Source organism: Ranitomeya variabilis, chromosome 5 (genome assembly GCF_051348905.1).
Source record: "Ranitomeya variabilis isolate aRanVar5 chromosome 5, aRanVar5.hap1, whole genome shotgun sequence".
NCBI classification, from domain to species: domain Eukaryota; kingdom Metazoa; phylum Chordata; class Amphibia; order Anura; family Dendrobatidae; genus Ranitomeya; species Ranitomeya variabilis.
The window spans coordinates 350,457,856-350,479,086 of NC_135236.1; the positions used below are offsets into that span (position 1 = coordinate 350,457,856).

General features: G+C 47.7%; 1 protein-coding gene across 2 annotated transcripts in view; it reads left to right on the forward strand.

The window, feature by feature from the left end:
- TBC1D22A (TBC1 domain family member 22A) overlaps positions 1-21,231 on the forward strand; it is an 849,217-nt gene that overhangs the window by 5,972 nt on the left and 822,014 nt on the right. For both annotated transcript variants that reach the window (XM_077264859.1, XM_077264857.1), the window contains exon 2: positions 12,176-12,232. In XM_077264859.1, the coding sequence (XP_077120974.1) occupies positions 12,176-12,232 (57 nt within the window). The remainder of the gene's footprint in view (positions 1-12,175; positions 12,233-21,231) is intronic.

Below are 21,231 nucleotides of genomic sequence, written 5' to 3' on the forward strand. Positions count from 1 at the left end.
GAGGCTCAGCACCAGGTGTGGGCTATAGGAGGACTGACATGGGGGGCAGGAGGCTCAGCACCAGGTGTGGGCTATAGGAGGACTGACATGGGGGGCAGGAGGCTCAGCACCAGGTGTGGGCTATAGGAGGACTGTCATGGGGGGCAGGAGGCTCAGCACCAGGTGTGGGCTATAGGAGGACTGACATGGGGGGCAGGAGGCTCAGCACCAGGTGTGGGCTATAGGAGGACTGACATTGGGGCAGGCGGCTCAGCACCAGGTGTGGGCTATAGGAGGACTGTCATGGGGGGCAGGAGGCTCAGCACCAGGTGTGGGCTATAGGAGGACTGTCATGGGGGGCAGGAGGCTCGGCACCAGGTGTGGGTTATAGGAGGACTGACATGGGGGGCAGGAGGCTCAGCACCAGGTGTGGGCTATAGGAGGACTGTCATGGAGGGCAGGAGGCTCAGCACCAGGTGTGGGCTATAGGAGGACTGTCATGGGGGGCAGGAGGCTTAGCACCAGGTATGGGCTATAGGGGGACTGACATGGGACAAGGAGGCTCAGCACCTGGTGTGGGCTATAGGAGGACTGACATGGGGGGCAGGAGGCTCAGCACCAGGTGTGGGCTATAGGAGGACTGACATGGGGGGCAGGAGGCTCAGCACCAGGTGTGGGCTATAGGAGGACTGTCATGGGGGGCAGGAGGCTCAGCACCAGGTGTGGGTTATAGGAGGACTGACATGGGGGGCAGGAGGCTCAGCACCAGGTGTGGGCTATAGGAGGACTGTCATGGGGGGCAGGAGGCTCAGCACCAGGTGTGGGCTATAGGAGGACTGACATGGGGGCAGGAGGCTCAGCACCAGGTGTGGGTTATAGGAGGACTGACATGGGGGGCAGGAGGCTCAGCACCAGGTGTGGGCTATAGGAGGACTGTCATGGGGGGCAGGAGGCTCAGCACCAGGTGTGGGCTATAGGAGGACTGACATGGGGGGCAGGAGGCTCAGCACCAGGTGTGGGCTATAGGAGGACTGTCATGGGGGGCAGGAGGCTCAGCACCAGGTGTGGGTTATAGGAGGACTGACATGGGGGGCAGGAGGCTCAGCACCAGGTGTGGGTTATAGGAGGACTGACATGGGGGGCAGGAGGCTCAGCACCAGGTGTGGGCTATAGGAGGACTGTCATGGGGGGCAGGAGGCTCAGCACCAGGTGTGGGCTATAGGAGGACTGACATGGGGGGCAGGAGGCTCAGCACCAGGTGTGGGCTATAGGAGGACTGACATTGGGGCAGGCGGCTCAGCACCAGGTGTGGGCTATAGGAGGACTGTCATGGGGGGCAGGAGGCTCAGCACCAGGTGTGGGCTATAGGAGGACTGTCATGGGGGGCAGGAGGCTTAGCACCAGGTGTGGGCTATAGGGGGACTGACATAGGACAAGGAGGCTCAGCACCTGGTGTGGGCTATAGGAGGTCTGACATGGGGGGCAGGAGGCTCAGCACCAGGTGTGGGCTATAGGAGGACTGACATGGGGAGCAGGAGGCTCAGCACCAGGTGTGGGCTATAGGAGGACTGTCATGGGGGGTAGGAGGCTCAGCACCAGGTGTGGGTTTTAGGAGGACTGACATGGGGGGCAGGAGGCTCAGCACCAGGTGTGGGCTATAGGAGGACTGTCATGGGGGGCAGGAGGCTCAGCACCAGGTGTGGGCTATAGGAGGACTGTCATGGGGAGCTGGAGGCTCAGCACCAGGTGTGGGCTATAGGAGGACTGACATGGGGGGGCAGGAGGCTCAGCACCAGGTGAGGACTGTCATGGGGGGCAGGAGGCTCAGCACCAGGTGTGGGCTATAGGAGGACTGATATGGGGAGCTGGAGGCTCAGTACCAGGTGTGGGCTATAGGAGGACTGACATGGGGGCAGGAGGCTCAGCACCAGGTGAGGACTGTCATGGGGGGCAGGAGGCTTAGCACCAGGTGTGGGCTATAGGAGGACTGACATGGGGGCAGGAGGCTCAGCACCAGGTGTGGGCTATAGGAGGACTGACATGGGGGGCAGGAGCCTCAGCACCAGGTGTGGGCTATAGGAGGACTGACATGGGGGGCAGGATGCTCAGCACCAGGTTTGGGCTATAGGAGGACTGACATGGGGGGCAGGAGGCTCAGCACCAGGTGTGGGCTATAGGAGGACTGACATGGGGGGCAGGAGGCTCAGCACCAGGTGTGGGCTATAGGAGGACTGACATGGGGGCAGGAGGCTCAGCACCAGGTGTGGGCTATAGTAGGTCTGACATGGAGGGCAGGAGGCTCAGCACCAGGTGTGGGCTAAAGGAGGACTGACATGGGAGAAGGAGGCTCAGCACCAGGTGTGGGCTATAGGAGGACTGACATGGGGGGGCAGGAGGCTCAGCACCAGGTGTGGGCCATAGGAGGACTGTCATGGGGGCAGGAGGCTCAGCACCAGGTGTGGGCTATAGGAGGACTGTCATGGGGGCAGGAGGCTCAGCACCAGGTGTGGGCTATAGGAGGACTGACATGGGGGCAGGAGGCTCAGCACCAGGTGAGGACTGTCATGGGGGGCAGGAGGCTTAGCTGCAGGTGTAGGCTATAGGAGGACTGACATGGGGGGCAGGAGGCTCAGCACCAGGTTTGGGCTATAGGAGGACTGACATGGGGGCAGGAGGCTCAGCACCAGGTGTGGGCTATAGGAGGACTGTCATGGGGGGCAGGAGGCTCAGCACCAGGTTTGGGCTATAGGAGGACTGACATGGGGGGCAGGAGGCTCAGCACCAGGTGTGGGCTATAGGAGGACTGACATGGGGGCAGGAGGCTCAGCACCAGGTGTGGGCTAAAGGAGGACTGACATGGGAGAAGGAGGCTCAGCACCAGGTGTGGGCTATAGGAGGACTGACATGGGGGGGCAGGAGGCTCAGCACCAGGTGTGGGCTATAGGAGGACTGTCATGGGGGCAGGAGGCTCAGCACCAGGTGTGGGCTATAGGAGGACTGACATGGGGGGCAGGAGGTTCAGCACCAGGTGTGGGCTATAGGAGGACTGATATGGGGAGCTGGAGGCTCAGCACCAGGTGTGGGCTATAGGAGGACTGACATGGGGGGCAGGAGGCTCAGCACCAGGTGTGGGCTATAGGAGGACTGACATGGGGGGCTGGAGGCTCAGCACCAGGTGTGGGCTATAGGAGGACTGACATGGGGGCAGGAGGCTCAGCACCTGGTGTGGGCTATAGGAGGACTGTCATGGGGAGCTGGAGGCTCAGCACCAGGTGTGGGCTATAGGAGGACTGTCATGGGGGCAGGAGGTTCAGCACCAGGTGTGGGCTATAGGGAGGACTGATATGGGGAGCTGGAGGCTCAGCACCAGGTGTGGGCTATAGGAGGACTGTCATGGGGGGGCAGGGAGCTCAGCGCCAAGTGTGGGCTATAGGGGGCCATCAGGGTCCATGGACTAGTTGTCCCTGTATTCTCAGCCAAAAGGATCCTGAAGCTGGAGGCCGGGCTCTTAGTAGGGGCCCTTATATGTTACACTGCCATGAAAAGCAGTATCTCCCAAATCTAATGTCAGGAGGTGTCCGGATAGGGTCCTGTGGGCGGCAGAGCGCCTGTCACATCTGTTGTAGGACATATCTGTATTCTCCATTTTAAAACCAAATCATTCAGTCGCTGGTGGCTGCGGGGTCTGGCCCCCGGTGTGATCTCGCCCTTATGTCATCATCTGTAGGGTTACACCCCGCTGTCAATTTATTCTCGATTGTGAATGGATGAGTAAGGCCATGTTCAGACGAGCAGATGCAGAAATCGTCCAGTTTCCTTCCGGAAAAAAACAATTTTTTATCTGTGTCTACTTTGTAAATTACATGAACAATTTAAGAAATAATAACATGTCAGATACAGGTCCCTCTCTTAGTAATTGTATTGGATCTATGACAATGCATGAGATCCTGATCCGGTAACCTGTAAGTAAAGGGTTACTCTGCTCACACAGCACTATGTCACACTGCCTGTCTGGATCCTGTTTTTGGAGTAAAATTAATACTAAAGTGTGAACTGCTCCCAGGATTTGTCCAGACCTGAAATTAGGTCACTTAGGAAAGATTGCAAATCAGAGGTGTGACACTGTCCCTATGCGGGCACACCTCGCTGCCGCTCAGTTTATTAGCTCAGCTTCAGCTTTTACATTTTAATTGTGCTTTGCTTCCTCACAATGATAATGGCCGCTGCTTCTTTTGAGTGAAGTCAGGCATGGTTTTTTTATGTTCAAAGGCTGACTGAGTCTAAGAGCTCATTTCCACTTGTGAGAAACACGTCCGTGTCTCGCATGTGGAAACCAAGCTCTGGTGCCGGCACTTTGGAGCGGAGCGTGCAGCTCCATGTGTTCCTATGCTGCTGCACGCTCCGCTCTGGAGTGCCGGCGCCACAGCTTGGTTTCCACATGCGAGACACGGACGTGTTTCTCGCAAGTGGAAATGAGCCCTAAGGCTCGGTTCAGACCGGCCAAATTTCATGGTCCGTATATGGCCCGGCATGCACGGACTCGCCTGATCGTACAGAATTGCAGCCTGGCCCGTATACGGACTGTGAGATGCGGACTTCTGGACCTTGCCTTAGGACTCCTTCAGATGTGTGTTATAGGTAAGCTTGCTTCCCATGGTACAGCCTGGTAACCCACAGACAGCACACTCACCATCTTATTCATTAGGCCATGTTCACATCTTGAGTTTTTTCAGTGTTTTTTTTTTTAATGCAAATTTTCAGCTGCTTTTCACAGTGCCAGCAATGTCTAAGGGTGTGTGTCCACAGTCCGTAATGACGGCGCTTTGGACGGAGTGGAAAACCCCCTCCGCCCAAAGCGCCGCCCCCTTCTGTACGCGCGGTGATTCCGGATGTGTTCATTGCACACATCTGGAATCACTGCACCCCATACATAGGGCCCTGTGATTTAAGAAGGCGTGCCGCATGTCTGTAAACGCAGGGCTGCCAGATGCGTGTTCGTTTCATAAAATCCCCTCCACTATGCTGTAACATCTGGACCCTGCGGGTTGAATGCTGTGGCTGTACACAGCGTTCAATCCGCAGCTAATTCGGATGTAATACTGAACGTGGACACGCACCCTAAGGGTATGTTTCCACTGTCAGGAATGGCTTAGTATTTGTTCATGATTTGACGCAGGTAAAATCTGCATCTGAGGTCACCTGCAGGTCACTTGCATTTTTGATGCGTTTTTTTCCGCATGCGTTTTTGATGCATTTTTTCATTGCATGTGTTTTTTTTTTTTTGTCACTTTAAATAAAGCTTACTGAAAGTTGGCTTCTGGGAAAGAAAAAAAAAGTGATTTCCTGTTTGCAGATATATTGGGACATGTTCCCACGGTCAGTAAACGCTGCGGGTTGGACGCTGCGTACATCTGCTTTTTTCATGCGGATTTGTGTGTTTTTGTAAGCTAAGTAAAGATATACAAAAAAAAAGAATTGTGATGTAATTTGTTGTCCAACCTCTTCTTTTAGGCTAGTTTCACACCACCATTTTGAGGAGCTGCGGACTTCCTCCGTGAAGCCCCGCCCTCGGTCGCACCTCCTCCGCTAGCTCCGCCTACTTCTGCATGCGGCCTGCGTACCTATCTTTAACATTAGGTACACAGGTCGTGCCGTTGTTTTCGGATGGTTCCGCATGCGTCGTTTTGACGATGTGGAGAAAAAAAAAATTGCTACAAGCTGCGTCCTACGCTGGTCGCCGCATCATCAAAACGACGCATGTTGAAGCATCCGCATACAGCGACATGACCTGCGTACATAATGTTAAGATAGGTACGCAGGCCGCATGCAGAAGTAGGCGGAGCTAGCGGCGAAGATGCGGCCGAGGGCGGGGCTTCACGGAGGAAGTCCGCAGCTCCTCAAAACGCTAATGTGAAGCCGGCCTTACATACTCCATCGAAGAATAATGTTTACACACATAGATAGATGATAGATAGATCGATAGAGAGATAGATCTATCTATAGCTATATCTATCGTATCTATTTATCGTAGATAGATACGATGGATAGATAATACCAAGCCCGATGTTTAGTAATAAACACAATAAAATGGTACATAAAGAGTTAGGCCGGGATCACACATGCAAGAAACTCGGACAAGTCTCGCATCCTAATACCCGGCACTCGGGTACCTGATGAAGTAAAATCGGATTTTTTTATTTTTTTTTTATTTTGTGCACTAAACTTTATCATCACACACGAGACAAATGTACCCTGACAAAAATACAACAAAAACTAAGAAAAAACTTCTGTTTTTGAAGTAAGTTTCTTACTGCCAAGAGAGCAGGTTTTTCCTGCCGGAAAAAAATGCATAAAAAACGCAACTTGTGAACATAGCCATAGGGTTGTTCAGATGACAGTCTGTCGATACGTGTGAAAAAACAATTGCAGCATGTCTTACACACTTCGGATGAGACTTGCCCATTCAAAGCTATGGGGCACAAAAAAATATGTATCCCATCTGTGCCGCATCCAGTGTTTACGGATATAGTGTAGTTACTAAAATAGGAGAATCTATTTGGTCTTGTACATTTAATTTACTGTTGATGTATAAAAATGGATTGTGCGCAAACGAAAAATACAGGAAAACAGGTGAAGATTGTCCCCTTTGGAGGAAAATAGGACAATTTTTCATACGCTTGCCTGAAACCTGTCGAAGTCTCCACTCTATCCAAATCGATGAAGTTGAATGGATCAAATGGATCCATTAGGCTCAGAGCAGATCCTATTCTGGTCCGTGTTTGCTGATCACACTATACAGAAGGCTTCCAGACTTCTGCTGCTGCTCTGCCTTACAGATCGCATGTTTAGTGGTACATTTTTGCTAAACACGAGACCTTCCAGGGGTCTTGTTATTGGCTTACAAGCACATCTTGTCATGAACCATAAATGGAAGTAACTAGGATGATACCTGAGACAAAAAATAATCCGTTTTCTCATGTGTGAATGTAGCCCTACTTTTGGAAAGCTGGGAATCGGGGTATGTTCACTCATGGCGTTTTTGCTGCTTTTTTTTTTTTCCTAATTCAAATTTTCAGCCCTGTTTTACAGTACAAGCAAAATCTGAGATTGCTGAAATCACACACACTTGGGTTTTATTGTCCTCAGTATTTTGTGCTTTGCATGGTTTTTGAAGAATTGAGCATGTCACTTCTTTCAGCGTTTTTTTAGCGTTGAACACCCATTGAAAGTAATGGGTGGTGAAAAAATGTATCAAAAACTCAGGTATCATGTTTTGCTGCATTTATAGTGCCAAAGCCTCATGAAATTGAACGTGATTTTTATTTTTTTTTTGTCGCTAAATTTTGTCAGCATGCACAAGAGACAAATGTAGCATGACAAAAACACAAGAAAAAAACAAGTAAAACCTGAACAAAACGACACGTTTGAACATAGCCTGACAGTGCATCTACCACGGGTGTTAATGATCCAAACTTCTGGCTCATGGCTAATAGAGGTCATAGATTGATAAAACATAATGAGAGAGTTAATGTTTTTATTTTGAGGCCAGGTTTTTTTTTTTTATAAACTCCGACTCTGTCCGCAGTGCCCCTGTATGCTTTGTTCTGTCAGGTTACCATCCCTTGTTTGACATCAATGATGGAGTAGTCTGTTGCACCATTCTTTCCTTAAACATGAAAATGCCAAGTCAATGTGTAGGAATTTTGAGTCAGAGGCTCTGTCATAGCTAGTATAAGACGTCTGTATTTAAGAGCCTAGCCCACCTCTCCCCACCCGAGTGACTACTGCGGATCGGCTATAAGGCCAGCATCATTTATGACAAATCCAGTTTCCATAAGTAGCATGCTATAGTATTAGCTAAATTCCTCCAGCTGATATAGGTAGCACCTAATGTAATGGGAACAAGTCAGTTACTGCCGTCTCCTGAGATCTGAGGGGTGTATAGTTAATGCTCGAAAAAACAAGCTACGGTACTTTGCAAGTTAATTTTTCTTAAATTTTTCCAGCTAAATCTCCCCTTTGTCCGGCACTAGCTCGACTTTTCTATTTGACTGTTTAATGCTCTGCGCCAAGGTGGATTCACCTCTACTGTTTTCTTGGCGTGATGGCCAAACCTGTGCAAAACATACAAGCATTGCACTGAAGCAACTTTTCCCCTAACCCCGGCCACCTCTGTGCAGCCAAAACGCTGTTGTGGAGCTGTAGAGAAATGGCTGTCTCATATATCAGCACATGGCGCACACAGTTCAGGCCAGTGGTGCGACAATAAACTGGTCTGAACTGTCAATTAATAATAGCCTGCTCCCCAACAACCTGGAAGTTGGGTGCGCCTGACCGATGAAACTGAGAATATCATTCAATTATATTGCCTAGAAATTAAGAAAATTGTGGGAAAAAAGTGATTTATTGGTTTGCATAAAAGAATCTCGTGTATATAGATGTCCTCTGTAATTAACAGTGATGTACGCCTCTGTGTATTATGGGGGCATACATTAGGGATTTCCTATTTGAACGCACAGAACATAACCCATATCACGATGCAAACTTACGATTTGGTAAAACAAAGATGCTCTTCAACGTTTATAGCTTTAAAGGGGTTTTCCAGGTGCACAGATTATTAAAGCCATGTGAAGCATATCAGAAATGAAGAAACCCATACTTACTGTCTGTAAACCTTCTGCTCTGCTCCACAGCAGTTGTGTGATCGCCAGCTGCTCACATTCTGGTGCAGTCCATGCAAAGCACAGAGCGCAGAAATTTCCTGTCTGTGCTTTGAAGGGCTGAGCCAGCAGTTTTACAATGAACGGTGAGATCTTGGGTAGTAGGGTGTAGCTTGTTATCCTCGGCTAGCTTGGAGTGACTGGTGATGAACATAGGGAGGAAGAGCACATTGCTGGCTCCATACAGAACAAGTAATCTGATCCGCTTGTCGCTTAGTCCAGAGGATATGGTGCAGGGTGTATCAGAGTGGTAGATTACTACTAGGCTCATTTGGTGAGGTTGATTCATAAAGCCATAGGTCAGAGTAGACACCCGCTTCCTGGTCATTGGTGCAGACAGCTGAAGGACACATGGCGGAATGAGAGCTCTGATACTCTGGAATTACAGGTAGAGATGAGCGAACCCAAACTGTAAAGCTCGAGGTGCATACTGGACATCTAGGGTCCGGTGCTGAACTCCGAACACCGACTTCTCTCTGGAGACAGATATTACTATGCCTATTTGTGGGTCCCCATTGACTTCTGTGTGGCTCGAGTCTGGGTTGAAGTTCAAGTAGAGTTCTGGTGGCTGAATCGAACTTTGGACAAAAAATTCTGGCGAATCCGAATATCCACAGGTTCGCTTTTCCCTAATCACAGGAGCAGAAGGGCAGATGAGCAAGAAAATGACAAGTCCAAGGCAGCACACAGAGAAAGGCAAAGGAATCACAGGCATATCTACAATGGTGAATGCGCAGTTTGAACAGAGTCCAGTAACAGTTCATTAGCTAACATCAACTGATGGTTAATCTAGGAGATGACTAGCAGAGGATTAACCAGAAAGGCTGAGGATATCCAGGATCAGAGGTTTATCATGATGGCACACAGAGGTTGGAGAATCCAGGTTCAATAGCAAGACACCAGTGTGTCTCTAACTAGGCATCATTAGTCTTAGGCCTCTTCCACACTTCCGTCGTTGGCTGTGCGTCATAGTGCAGTGAAATGACGTGTTGACGGACATTGTGAAAATAGAGGAAAACGTTTGTGACGCATCCAGTATTATGACGGATGCGTTGACTGAGTTCTTGGCCGAATCTTATAAGAAGAGAGAAAGAGAGACACTTTTTCCCCAGACTTGAACATCCGTCCAGGCATGCTCAGAGTGGAAAAACGGGATACGTCACTGGATTCCTGTGTGTGACTGTCAGCGATGATGGACAACGCAGAACCTGCCACTGAGCGTTTTTTTTTTTTTTTTTTCCCCCCGACGTGCACAAAAACATTCCTCTGAATGTTTTCTCTCCACGACGGACCGCTATTTTCCTACGGATCCAGTGTACGACGGATGAAACGGATGGCCATCCGTCAAAATCCATCACTAATACAAGTCTATGGGAAAAAACAGGATCCTGCAGAAAAATTTGCAGGATCTTGTTTTTTCAAAACTCGACGGATTTCGACATGAGACAAAAGACGGAAATGTGAAAGAGGCCTAAGGCTACTTTCACACTTGCGTTTTTTTGTTTCCATCGACGTGCAGTGAAATGACATATCGACGGACGTCATGAAAATGGTGAAAAACGTGTGCGACGGATCCTATGAAATGACGGATGCCTCGTTCGGTTTTGTCAAGGGAAAAATTTCCGGAATTCAAATGTCTGGGGATGAGAGAGAGAGAGAGATTTTCCCGGACTTGAAAATCCTTCCGGGCATGCTCAGAAGGGAAAAACTGGAACCGTCGCTGGATTCCTGTGTGTGACGGTCAGCGACCGATTTTCCGACGTGCACAAAAAAAGTTCCTCTGAACATTTTCTCTGCACGACGGACCGCTATTTTACGACGGATCCAGTGCACGACGGATGAAACGGAAGGCCATCCGTCACAATCCGTCGCTAATACAAGTCTATGGGAAAATGCAGGACCCTGAAATTTTTTTGCAGGATCCTGCATTCTCAAAAATCGACGGATTGTGACGGATCTGAAAAGACGGAAGTGTGAAAGAGGCCTAAGTGAGATGTCACTGAGGCATGCTGAGCAGCCTAAAAATCCAACGTGGAGCACAGCAAAGGACCGCTGCCAAAGGGGAAGGGGGCAGTGCCCATACCAGAACAATTATATCATATGTGAATGCCTTGTCTGACTTATTGTATTGCTGCCAGTATTGACACCGGTAACATTACTCACTACAAGGGAGTCTTAGGCTATATGCACGCGTTGTGGAATTTTCTGTGCAGATTGTGCATTTCTTGGCAGAAAACGCAGGTTAGAATCTGTTTTTTTTTTGCATTTTTGTGCATTTTTTTTTTTTTGTGCTGATTTCTTCCTTTTTTAAACTCTGCGGATTTCTATTATGGAATTGGTGCAGAAACGCAGCAGATCTGCAAAAAGAATTGACATGGTCCTTTTTTGAATCTGCTGCGTTTTCGGTGCAGATTTTTTCACCCCATTAGCACAGCATTTTTTTTTTGGGCCATTTATTTACATTGTACTGTAAATCACTTGCGGATCTGCAGTGTTTCTGTGCAGATAAAACCGCTGCGGATCTGCAGGAAATCTGCAACGTGTGCACATACCCTTAGGACAGCACATAGTAGGTGAAGTGGGGGGAGTGTTAGGAGGGAGAATGTGTGCACAGCGATTTATAGATCTTAAGGCTGCATACAAATGGACAGATGGAGCTTTGTAGTTGGGAATGAGAGCTGTCAGACAGATACAACTTTGCCTCTTGGGAAATGTAGTCTGGAGGGATATAGGAGGGAGAGTTGTCAGGCAGTTCAGGAAACAATAAGAAACTACAAACAGGGCTCCTGGCGCCTGAAAATACAAAATAGGGGTTGGGGACACCAGATCTTTTTTTTTTTTTTGCTCATAAAACCACTTTAAGGCCGGCGTCACACTGGCGTTTTTAACGGCCGAGTGCAATGCGATAAAAAATCGCATTGCACTCGGACCAAAGTTAACATATGGGGCAGCTCCCAGCAGCCGACATTTTGTCGGCCGTTTTCTTCGGTCTGAGACGCTGTTATTGTCTCTGACCGAGGAAAACTCTGGGCTCACTCGCACCCATATAAGCCTATGGGTGCGAGTGAGACAGCGCACACCACTCGGATATCATCTGAGTGACGTGTGTTATAAGCGGACGCCAGCAATGGAGGAGATGGAGAAATTCATTTCTCTGCCTCCTCCGCAGCTGTGCTCCGTTCCTCCCTGTGCGAGAGAATCTGAGCACAGACGCCTGACACTCGGCTACTGCTCTGCTGCGATCAGGAACCGAGGGTCATTAGCATATCGCATCCGATGCAATACGCCAGTGTGACGCCGGCCTAAGCTGTAAAATTGCTGATAAAGTGCATCAACATGTGTAATTCTTACTAAAACACTTGCTATTATGTATTAAAGCTGTGTGTATATCAAACCTTTTAGAAGTTGTTTTTTTTTTTTTTCATTTTAATTTTGCCTTTATTGTGACATTGTGTTTGTTTTTCCCTACAAATTAGTATTCAGCATGTGTACGGAGCACAACATCCACCTTTTGATCCACTGCTGCACGGAACGTAAGTAGATATTTTCTTTAGTCCTTTCATCTTCGCTTCTATTAAAAATAGAACAAATGGCAATGGGCAAGCTTTTAGGTCCATTTTTATGTATTGTGGACAGTTGACCCACTTGTTTGGTTTAGGTTTTTTTTTTCTTTTGTAAGGATGAAAAAAAATTGGATTTTTTGAATTGCAGAATGTATCATTTACTCTTTGTAAAGGGTAAGTTATTGATCTGTGGCGCACTCCTGCTGTAAGAATTATTTTCCTTCAGTCTTGGCATATGATGCAAGCCGTTCTTCTTAGTGACATGCCAAACATGAACATAAGAGGCATTGGTCCGAGCTTTAGGCTATGTGTCCACAGTCCGGAATGGCAGAGCTTTCGACGCAGCACATACCCGCTCCGTCCAAAGCGCTGCCGGCTTTTGTACGCGCGGTGATTCCGCATGTGTTCATTGAATCGTGCGGAATCACCGTGTCCTATACATAGACGGTGTAATTTATCTTGCGGAGACTGAGCGTCTCCCCAAGATAAATAGACATGCTGCGGTCTTCTAAAGACGCGCTGCATGTCTGGATACACAGGCCTGCCACCTGCGCCTTTTGAACGAATAGTGGAGATGGGATTTCATAAAATCCTCTCCACTATACTGTAACATCTGGGCGCTGCGACTGTACACAGCATCCAATCCGCAGCGTTTCCTGACTGTGGAAACTTACCCTTATTATTAGAAAGAGGAAGATACTAGAGGAGGAGAATAATTGATAGTTTTATACATTGGTAGCTCTATAACTGAGGAGCAGCTCCATCGCTAATAAAAATGGCTGCAACTACTTGGTACTGCTTGGTCCAGCGTTTTCCTGCTGCTTCAAATACAATGCAGCCGGGTATGCCAGCTTCCAAGAGGCACCATGTGCATTTACACCATGGCCTACATAAAGGATTCATTTTTTACGGTAATTTTTTTGTTTTTTATTTTGCATTTATAAAATTTTATAGCAAAGTCTGACAAAAAAAGCCACCTTACCCAGAGAACTCAAAAATAATCTGTAAATGACAAAACATTGAGTCTTTTTAATCATTTTTCATATACTATAAAGAAACATTTAGCTGCAATGTTATCGACCTACAAAAATCCATTAAAAACATTGCAAAAAACTGCACTTCGTGAATTCAGCATAGAGGTAGTTTCTTGGGGTGTGGGGGGAAGGGTTTAGGAAAGCAATCTGCTAATTGCCCTCTTGTATATCGGGCAGCATAAAGGGAATCTGACAGCAGGTTTTTGCTACCTTATCTGAGAGCAGCCTGATGTAAGCAGAGACAAGCTGAATCCAACCATGTGTCACTTAATCTTCTTGGCGTTGCCGTTCTCACACAATCAGAGCTTTTAGATTTAGAATGAAGCAGAGCTGAGAAAGCTAGCCCCGCCCACACCAGGCTCTGTATGTACATTATCTATAGACAGTGAGCTGCAAATTGTCCCAGCAATGATAAGCTCCTGGTGCTAAAACAATCATTGCAAGCAAACAAAACCACGAGCTTGACAAGAGAGGCATCACTGAAATCTGTGTTTTAACCCCCCACATAATGCTGTCTTCAGATTACATAGTACAATCCTGCTGATAGTACCTTTGAAATTCAAGGGACTAATGCATGTACAGTTTTTCACCATATGAATGTGCAATATACACTAGTTGAAAAGGGGTGAGATTTCTCTAATAGGACCAAAGTCAAAGGGTCTGTGAAATTCAAATGAAAAAAAGCAGCGTGGGATTAGGAAATAGAGTATTTATCTATGCTGTGAAATCCTTGGTTTTTAGCTGGTGAAAGACAGAGGAGTTTTGCTATGTTCATCTTAATACAACCTTGTTCCGCTGACCTTGAATCTTTCCAGTCCGGTCATCACACCGACCTCCAGTGCTGGCGTGCTGTACCGACACGTCTATTGCCGCCCATCACTAGGCACAGTGCCATACAAACAGATAGAACACCCGGTTCTGAACGTGCATTCGAAAATCATGGCTACCTTCTTTCAGAAATAGTGCCAACCTTGACACACATGGTTCCATTCTCTCCAACGGGCTGGGTTGCAATGCAAAACACCACCCATGGGCAGGGATAGCACTATGTCCAAAATAATAAAGCAGCCATGTTTTTCTAAATTTGGTCAACTTTAATGAAGAGACAAGAAATTTGATCTTAACCACTTGCAGACTGTGCATATACTTTTAACGTCTGCGAGAGCCGGCTCCTACTCTGCAGTGACATTCTAAATGTGATTGTGTAGCTGCAGGAGATGGCATACCGCTGTCAGCCGTTTCTGGAGTGCCCATAGAGAAGGAAGAGATGGTGCATAGCACTAAGCAAGCACTTTCTATGCAGGAATAGAAAGCAATGAGGGCACTTCCTCCTTCATTCTCAGCACTGCTATGTAGGCAGCCAGCTGCATTGCCCCTGAAACTGGGGCGAATATACCAGCTGAAGTTACAAGGCAAATGAGGCAAAAATAAAAAAATAGATTTACATTTTCAAAAGCTCTGCTACCATTGTTTGACATCATAGGGGGAACAATATGCAAATTATAAATGGGAAAAAAAAACCTAATAAAAATAAACTACAGTTTCCGTTATATCAAAATAATTTAGACTGGGGACCACATTTTTAATGCATTTTTGTGATCCTTTGTGGTCATTAAAAAGAACAAAACCAGAAATGCATACACTTTTCCCCCCTACTTTCCCAATCGTAAAGCCCAAAATGAAAATAAGAATGACAGTGACCTAAAAATGAAACCCTATGTACCACTAAAAAGGCACAAAAATGATTTAAATATCCGAATGTAAAAAACAATGTACAGCTCTTTAAACTTCTTGTGCAGAAAAAGATTAAAATGGCCTGGTCTTGTACTGGTTAATCAATTTATTTTATTCTCACTGAATACTGGTGAACTAATGGGGAAACAGTTCAGTAGTAGTTTTTGTGAAGTTTCTCACTTTAAAGGAACCTTCAGGGTGCTTTAACATTGCGTTCCGGCATCTGTTCGGTGGCACATCGGGGCTTACGTTGGAACCTCCCACAAAACAGCATTCGGACGTATGCACAGACGGGACCATAGACTATAATGGTGCACTCTGCATACGTCATCTTTGGGCGTGTACACCTACTGGAGGCAGAAACCCTGAAAGTCTTTTGGATCTGAGTGTCCGCCTCCAGTAGGTGTACACGCCCAGGAATGATGCATGGCAGAACTCGCATTTGCTCAGGTAGCACCATTATAATCTGTGGCCTCGTCGGCGCATATGCCAAAATACTGTTTTGCGGGGGATTCAGATGTAGGCGCAGATGGGGCTCCAGACTCCTGAACACCCTGTGTCCGCCTCCAGTAGGTGTATACTCCTGAAGATGATACACGACAAAGCACACGTTCACTCTGAGCACCATTATAGTCTATGGCCCCGTCAGCACATACGTCCGAATCACGTTTTTTGGGGGATTCAAGCGTAACCCGTGACTGGGCCACTGAACGGGTGCATGAACTCGGTGTGAAAGCACCCTAATACTTTCCCTCATGTTCTTAACCCCTTAGTGATCAGGCCAAATTTTTCAAATCTGACCAGTGGTACTTTAAGTGGTAATAACTCTAGAACGCTTTAACAGATCTCATTATAGTGCTTTGGAACAAAGCACTATACTGTTATTCCACCGTGGTAAACTTCTTCTTATTCTTATTATTCAGTCCGCACGTAATGCGGCCCGAACCGCTAAACTCACAGACTCCAGTGAGGTGTCATTTCGAAGCCAGCGTTCCTGAGAGGTGTGCTAAGTATTTTTCGTGTCGATCGGATTTGTAGTTTTTGCGCAATTTGTGTTTGAAAAAAGTCTTTCAATGCGTTTCAATAGGGAAATTGTCCCATACGTTTATAATGGGCTGGTTTCTGAGGCAATTTCTAAAAATAACTGCCACCTGGCTGATTAGCTCATTGATATGCGCAGTCAGACACAGTTACTATGCCAACTCCTATGAAATCTACATCAGCTCACCAGGTCACAAGTTTTGTCAGATAATATCAGCTCTTAAAGTGACAGTACAGCACAATTCCAAACCACTATCCGTAGTCTTATGATTATTAGACTGTGGCCCGATTCTAACTCATCGGGTATTCTAGAATATGCATGTCCACGTAGTATATTGCACAGCCACGCAGTATACAGTGCAGAGCCGTGCAGTACACAGCGCAGAGCCGCGCAGTACACAGCGCAGAGCCGCGCAGTACACAGCGCAGAGCCGCGCAGTATAAAGCGCAGAGCCGCGCAGTACACAGCGCAGAGCCGTGCAGTACACAGCGCAGAGCCGCGCAGTATAAAGCGCAGAGCCGTGCAGTACACAGCGCAGAGCCGCGCAGTACACAGCGCAGAGCCACCCAGTATACAGCGCAGAGCCGCGCAGTACGCAGCGTAGAGCCACGCAGTATGCAGCGCAGAGCCGCGCAGTATACAGCGCTGAGCCGCGTAGTATACAGCGCAGAGCCCCGCAGTATACAGTGCAGAGCCCCGCAGTATACAGCGCAGACACGCGCAGTACACAGCACGGACACGCGCAGTACACAGCGCAGAGCCGCGCAGTACACAGCGCAGAGCCGCGTAGTATACAGCGAAGAGCCACGCAGTATATAGCGCAGAGCCGCGCAGTACAAAGCGCAGAGCTGCGCAGAGCTGCGCAGTATACAGCGCAGAGCCGCGCAGTATACAGCGCAGAACGCGCAGTACACAGTGCAGAGCCGCGCAGTACACAGCGCAGAGCCGTGCAGTACACAGCGCAGAGCCGCGCAGTACACAGCGCAGAGCCACGCAGTATACAGCGCAGAGCCGCGTAGTATACAGCGCAGAGCCGCGTAGTATACAGCGCAGAGCCACGCAGTATACAGCACAGAGCCACGCAGTATACAGCGCAGAGCCACGTAGTTATACTGCCCAGTCACGTAGTATATTGTCCAGTCACATAGTATACTGCATATCCCTGTTAAAAAAAAAAAGAATTAAAATAAAAAAGTTACATACTCACCTCCTGGAGCGGCCGGTATCTGATGGTTGTTGCACCTCCTAGAGCGGCCGGTACACGATGCTTGTTGCACCTGGAGTGGCCGGTACCCGATGCTTGTTGCGCGCTCCGGTCCCAAGAGTGCATTGCGGTCTCACGAGATGATGACGTAGCGGTGTTGTGAGACAGAAAGACGGAAGTGCCCTTAGATAATTAGATAGTAGATTACCCCGCTCACCAATTCGGAACCCGAGAGGCCCGGCCCACCAAATCGGACCCCGAGGGGCCCGGCCCACCAAATCGGACCCAGAGTGACCCCGCCCCCTAAATCAGACCCAGAGTGACCCCGCCCACCAAATCGGACCCAGAGTGGCTCCGCCCACCAAATCGGACCTAGAGTGACCCCTTCCACCAAATCAGACCCAGAGTGACCCCTTCCACCAAATCGGACCCAGAGTGACCCCTTCCACCAAATCGGGCCCAGAGTGACCCCTTCCACCAAATCGGGCCCAGAGTGACCCCTTCCACCAAATCGGGCCCAGAGTGACCCCTTCCACCAAATCGGGCCCAGAGTGACCCCTTCCACCAAATCGGGCCCAGAGTGACCCCGCCCACCAAATCGGGCCCAGAGTGACCCCGCCCACCAAATCGGACCCAGAGTGACCCCACCCACCAAATCGGACCCTGAGGTGCCCAGCCCACCAAATCAGACCCTGAGGTGCCCAGCCCACCAAATCGGACCGAGTGACCCCACCCACCAAATTGGTCCCTAAGGTGCCCCGCCCACCAAATCGGACCCAGAGTGGCTCCGCCCACCGAATCGGACCCAGAGTGGCCGCGCCCACAGAATCGGACCAAAAGTGACCCCGCCCACCGAATCGGACCTAGATTTACCCTGCCCACAAAATCAGACCCAGATTGACCCAACCCACCAAATCGGACCGCCTGAGGGGCACCCAAGTGTGAAAGTCTTGCAGGGGCAGCCCGGGCACCATTCCAAAGCACTATCTGTAGTTCCTTCAGGAAATACCCATCTAGTTGATTTTGAGAATGTTTTTTCTTGACATATTGTACTTTATGTTAATGATACCAATATTTTCTGTGTTTATTTATAAAAATATCCGAAATTTGTCATTCTAAAAGTTAAAAAGCCATGTTGGTGCCAAAACCAATCAAGGCTGATACAGTAAGGTGTCAGCTATAGTGTACAGTCGACAGCTGCCCCATTTTCACCAGTTGGGGGATGCTATTGTCTGATATGTGAGGTCAGTAAAAAGTCATATTGGCGGTCACTAAGGGGTTACAATGTTTGTCCGTTTTTGATGACCGCTTATCAATGGTCCCAATATAAAAAAACAAACCTACATTACTTGCCTCTAAAAATGGCTCCATTTGCAGCCCTGAAGAGTGTTTGTTCTACTCGGGGAAAAAAACCGTCTGTGTAACCTTTTGTGAAACCTTACCTCAACTTCTACCACCTATCCCCCTCACACTGTGGGGTGCAGGGTCATTAGGGTGGGGCTGGCAGAGACTGAAGATGACCGTACGTTCTCCATCTGAGAATATCGCTGTGATTATACTGATCAGACTCCGAGCGGACTTTGATCAGAGTGGCACCTGATTTTCTCAAATGTAAAAAGCTGCTCTACCTTCTCCATGCAGTCAGTCCATGGAAACTGGACAGAACTTGCATGTCATCCAAGTGAGGTCGGATGCTTTCACCGACCCATTGACATGAATGGCTGAGACCCTTCCAATTACTACAGTAGAGGCAAATCGTGCATGCTGCGATCATTTATTATTCCTTGGACCACTTAGTCTGTGGAAAAGATAGGACATGTGCACGGCCCCATTGGATATCACTGGTCCCAGTGAGATCTGATGTTTTGACGGCGAAACTACTGTCATCTGCACTAGTCCTCAGACTTGTGAGCACTATTAATCTTTAGCTGGACTCCTAAAATGATCATTTTAATATTAGGGTATGTTCCCAGAGTCAGTAAACGCTGCAGGTTGGAGGCTGCGTAACTGCGCAGCGGCCAGATGTTACAGCATAGTGGATGGGATTTCATGAAATCCCATCTACACTATGTGTGTACGGACGGCTCTGGCTTCTCTGCGGAGACGGACATGCGGTGCGTCTTTCCAGACCGCAGCATGTAAATTTCTCTTTCGGAGACGCTCAGTCTCTGCAAGAGAAAAATCACCCGTACAATGTATTGGGGTGGTGATTCCGCACGGCTCAGTGATCACATGCGGAAATCACCTGTGTTCAATAGCCGGCAGCGCTTTGGATGGAGCGGACATGTGCTGCGTCCAGAGCGCTTCCTAATACTGACCGTGGGGACGTAGCCTTAGGATAATACCACAATTTAAAGTAAACACACCAGCCTCATCAGGTCCATGTGATCTGTATAATAATGTGTACAGTTTGTATTGTGAGCTCCGGCGTTTCCATGTCTACAAAAGAAAGAAAAAAGTCTGCCAGTGACCATTCCTGGGTCAGTTTCAGCAATTTGATGTTTTTGCCTCCTCTCCATTGTCATCATGCTGTCCGTTTTGAATTACTTATTTCCATTTTGTGAAATCAATGGAAAGGGAAATTTGATTTATATTAACAGCTATTAAATATTTTATGGAAGGGATTGAAAATGTTAGATACCTTGTTGTAAGCGTGAGTGATTTTTATCTCCTAGGAATTTGAAATGTGCTGAGAAAACTGCCGTTAAATACATTCTGAATAATAATCTCACGGTGTCGCTGTCATTTTTCATTTTTTATTTTACCACAGTATGTGATCTTGGAAGACGTTCACTATGCGCTACCTCTCAGCAATATACTCGGGGTGGCTAACGTATACATTTTTATCTGATCAATAAAGTGAATATGGGTTTTACTTAGTTCAACAGGAAGCGGGGTTAATTTTTTATTTACTTATAGATCTCAAGATTTCCTTTTGAACCATAATGACAAGACAAAAATGCACAAGGTACGCGAATATGTAAAGAAGTAGGGCACTGTATTATCAATAGGAACCATATCTGGAAACCCGTGACCCCCGCTCCATGTGTGCCATGAGAAGTAGAACCGTGTAGTTTTGACATTGCGTCTAGTCTGATATACTAAGCTACACAAAATATTAATCTGTTGATTTTAATTTACATTTCCGTAATGTTATTTCAAGGGTGAAAGAAGACACAAGTCCAACCAACAATCCGATTTGGTTATCCAGGCAAAAACCCCACGAGTCAGATACTTCCATGTGTAGGGAAAAAATTCCATTTGGATGCCACATACGGCAATCGGACTAGTTCCCTTGGATAAACGTCCCAGAATCTAGTTCCCATAACCTGTAATATTAAAATTTTCGAGAAAAGCATCCAGGCCTTCCTTGAACTTTTTAATTAATCTACCATTACATCATGTGGCTTGGAGTTCCATATTCTCACTGCTTTTACAGTAAAGAATCAACATCTGTGATGATGATTAAATTATTTATATCTATAAAACGGTGTATACGTGCATGTAGTGTTCATGTGTTTCTATACTCGCCTTCTCTGGGATCCAGCGCCGTTCTGCTCCTCTTCTCTGACGTCACCACATGTGGGACTATCCGGCTCACTCAGTGTGTAAGCTGGTAGTCTCTTTTACAATGTAAGCTTATGAAGCCTCGTCGTGACGCTTCGGGAGAGACTGAAAAGCGGTGATGTCAGTGAGAAGAGCAGCAGAATGGCGCTGAATTCTGGAGAAGGAGGCGGTAGGTCAGTATATAAACACATACTCTCCACATTAAATGCACATGTGCGCAGATTTATGAAAAAATACTTTAATGGGAGGGATTTTTTAAACATTTTTTCCTCTATGTGAAGAGGGGATGCACCCTTGTCATTGCTCATGTGAATGTCCATTTAAATATTAGACAAAGATAACACAAGGAAACACAAAATGCAGTTTCTAAATGAAGGTCCTTATTGTT